This window comes from Belonocnema kinseyi, chromosome 1, assembly GCF_010883055.1.
Source record: "Belonocnema kinseyi isolate 2016_QV_RU_SX_M_011 chromosome 1, B_treatae_v1, whole genome shotgun sequence".
Lineage (NCBI taxonomy): Eukaryota > Metazoa > Arthropoda > Insecta > Hymenoptera > Cynipidae > Belonocnema > Belonocnema kinseyi.
This window is the reverse complement of record NC_046657.1, coordinates 39,160,006-39,161,571: the sequence shown is the minus strand read 5'-3', so window position 1 is coordinate 39,161,571 and position 1,566 is coordinate 39,160,006. Positions and strand designations below refer to the sequence as shown.

The following is a 1,566-nucleotide window of genomic DNA, read 5'->3' as shown; positions in this document are numbered from 1 at the left end:
CTGAAATATTTTTTAACAGAAAATTCGACTATTTGTTTGAAAATGTTTCTTTTTGAATTAAAAATTTACCGGTTTTAGTAGAATTCTTTTTTACGGAAATAGAACTTTGTGGTTAAAAAATATTCTTCTTTGTTTGAGTAATCAACTATTTTGGTTGCATTATTGTGTTAAGAAATAAATTTTGTTAAGATTTATATTTTTAGTTGAAAATACATTGCTTTGTACTGTGAGTTTTTTTCTCATTAATGTATATCTATAAACAATTTGTAATTATACAAACAAGGATTATAAAAGATTATTGCTATCAGGTATTTATGGTGAATGATTTTTTTATTTTATAACATTTCTCTTTGCAGAATTAATGGTTGAAGCGGGCCCTCCTGGTTGCTGCCCAATATTTGGCAAAAAAGGACCCAAAACGCGAGGATTACCACCAAACTTCAACCACGATAATGTGGAAAGCGCAAGAACATCAACAACCAGTGTTTTGTCACTACACTCGGTAGAAAATTCGCCATCACACTCAGGTAGCCATTATCCGACTCAGCCAGCACGTCCTAATAATGGTGGTCCTTCGTCAGGAAACCAAGGAGGTGATTATGGGACTATGACCGTATACCAAGGTGGTCATGGGGCTCCGACACCACAACCTTTTCATCCGCCAGGGAACCCAGCAAGTGCTTATGGGGGTCAGCAATTTTCCCACGGAGGCGGTTTTGCGCCTCAGCAAGCACAACCAGGAGGAATGTATGGAACTCCACCAAATTATAATGGAGTCGGCCATGGGGCTCCGCCATTTCCCCAAGGAGGAAATTATGGGGCTCAGCCCATGTCCAATGGAGGAAATTATGGGAATTTTCCAGGAAACCCTCCTCCGGCTCCAAAACCACACAAATATGGAATGTTTATAAGGGACAGCCCACCATCCTCACCAATTAGAAACCCTCCACATATCGACGGATTCCTAGGATGGGGAGATCATCACATGTGATTTTTTCAATCTTTTTGCCAGAAAGAAGCAACGGTCAAGAAATGTGGCAAAGTGTCGTGAAATGTACGCCTAAACTGACCAGCGCAAAAATGGCCCTTTTTGACGTAGTAACTAAGCATGGTTAGATTAGTCGACAATTTATTTTTAATTGACCCATAATATTAATTAAGCATTCGCGGCAATTAAGTAAATATCAAATTCTGGTTCAGTATATTATTCAGAATTATTTTACACCTACATTAAGTGCCTTCGAATTTTTTCAATAACTTTGGATTCGATGTGTTATTTTAAATTTCTTTATATACTGCGATCTTCTCGAAGTCCTGAAATTTGGTTTGAACTCTTTAAACTCCTTGAGTTGCTTCAATTTTCTGTATTCCGTACATTCTTTTAATTGTCTGAATACTTAAAACTCTTTGAGTTGCTTGAATTCCATGTATTCCTGGAATGCATAATCTTTGAATTCCTTTCATTCTTTGTAATTTACTGATATTCTAAATTCTTTAAATTCTATGAAATCCTTGAAGTTTTAGAATTTCTCAACTTATCTTTGATAATTTCTACAAATTTTTAAT

The 1,566-nt window shown here is 36.1% G+C and overlaps 1 protein-coding gene across 1 annotated transcript; it reads left to right on the top strand.

Annotated features, from left to right (window-relative positions):
* Positions 1-361: 361 nt before the first annotated feature.
* Positions 362-991, top strand: LOC117177507 (metacaspase-1-like). Its single transcript, XM_033368259.1, has one exon. The coding sequence runs from the start codon at positions 362-364 to the stop codon at positions 989-991; it is 630 nt and encodes a 209-aa protein (XP_033224150.1).
* Positions 992-1,566: the final 575 nt, after the last annotated feature.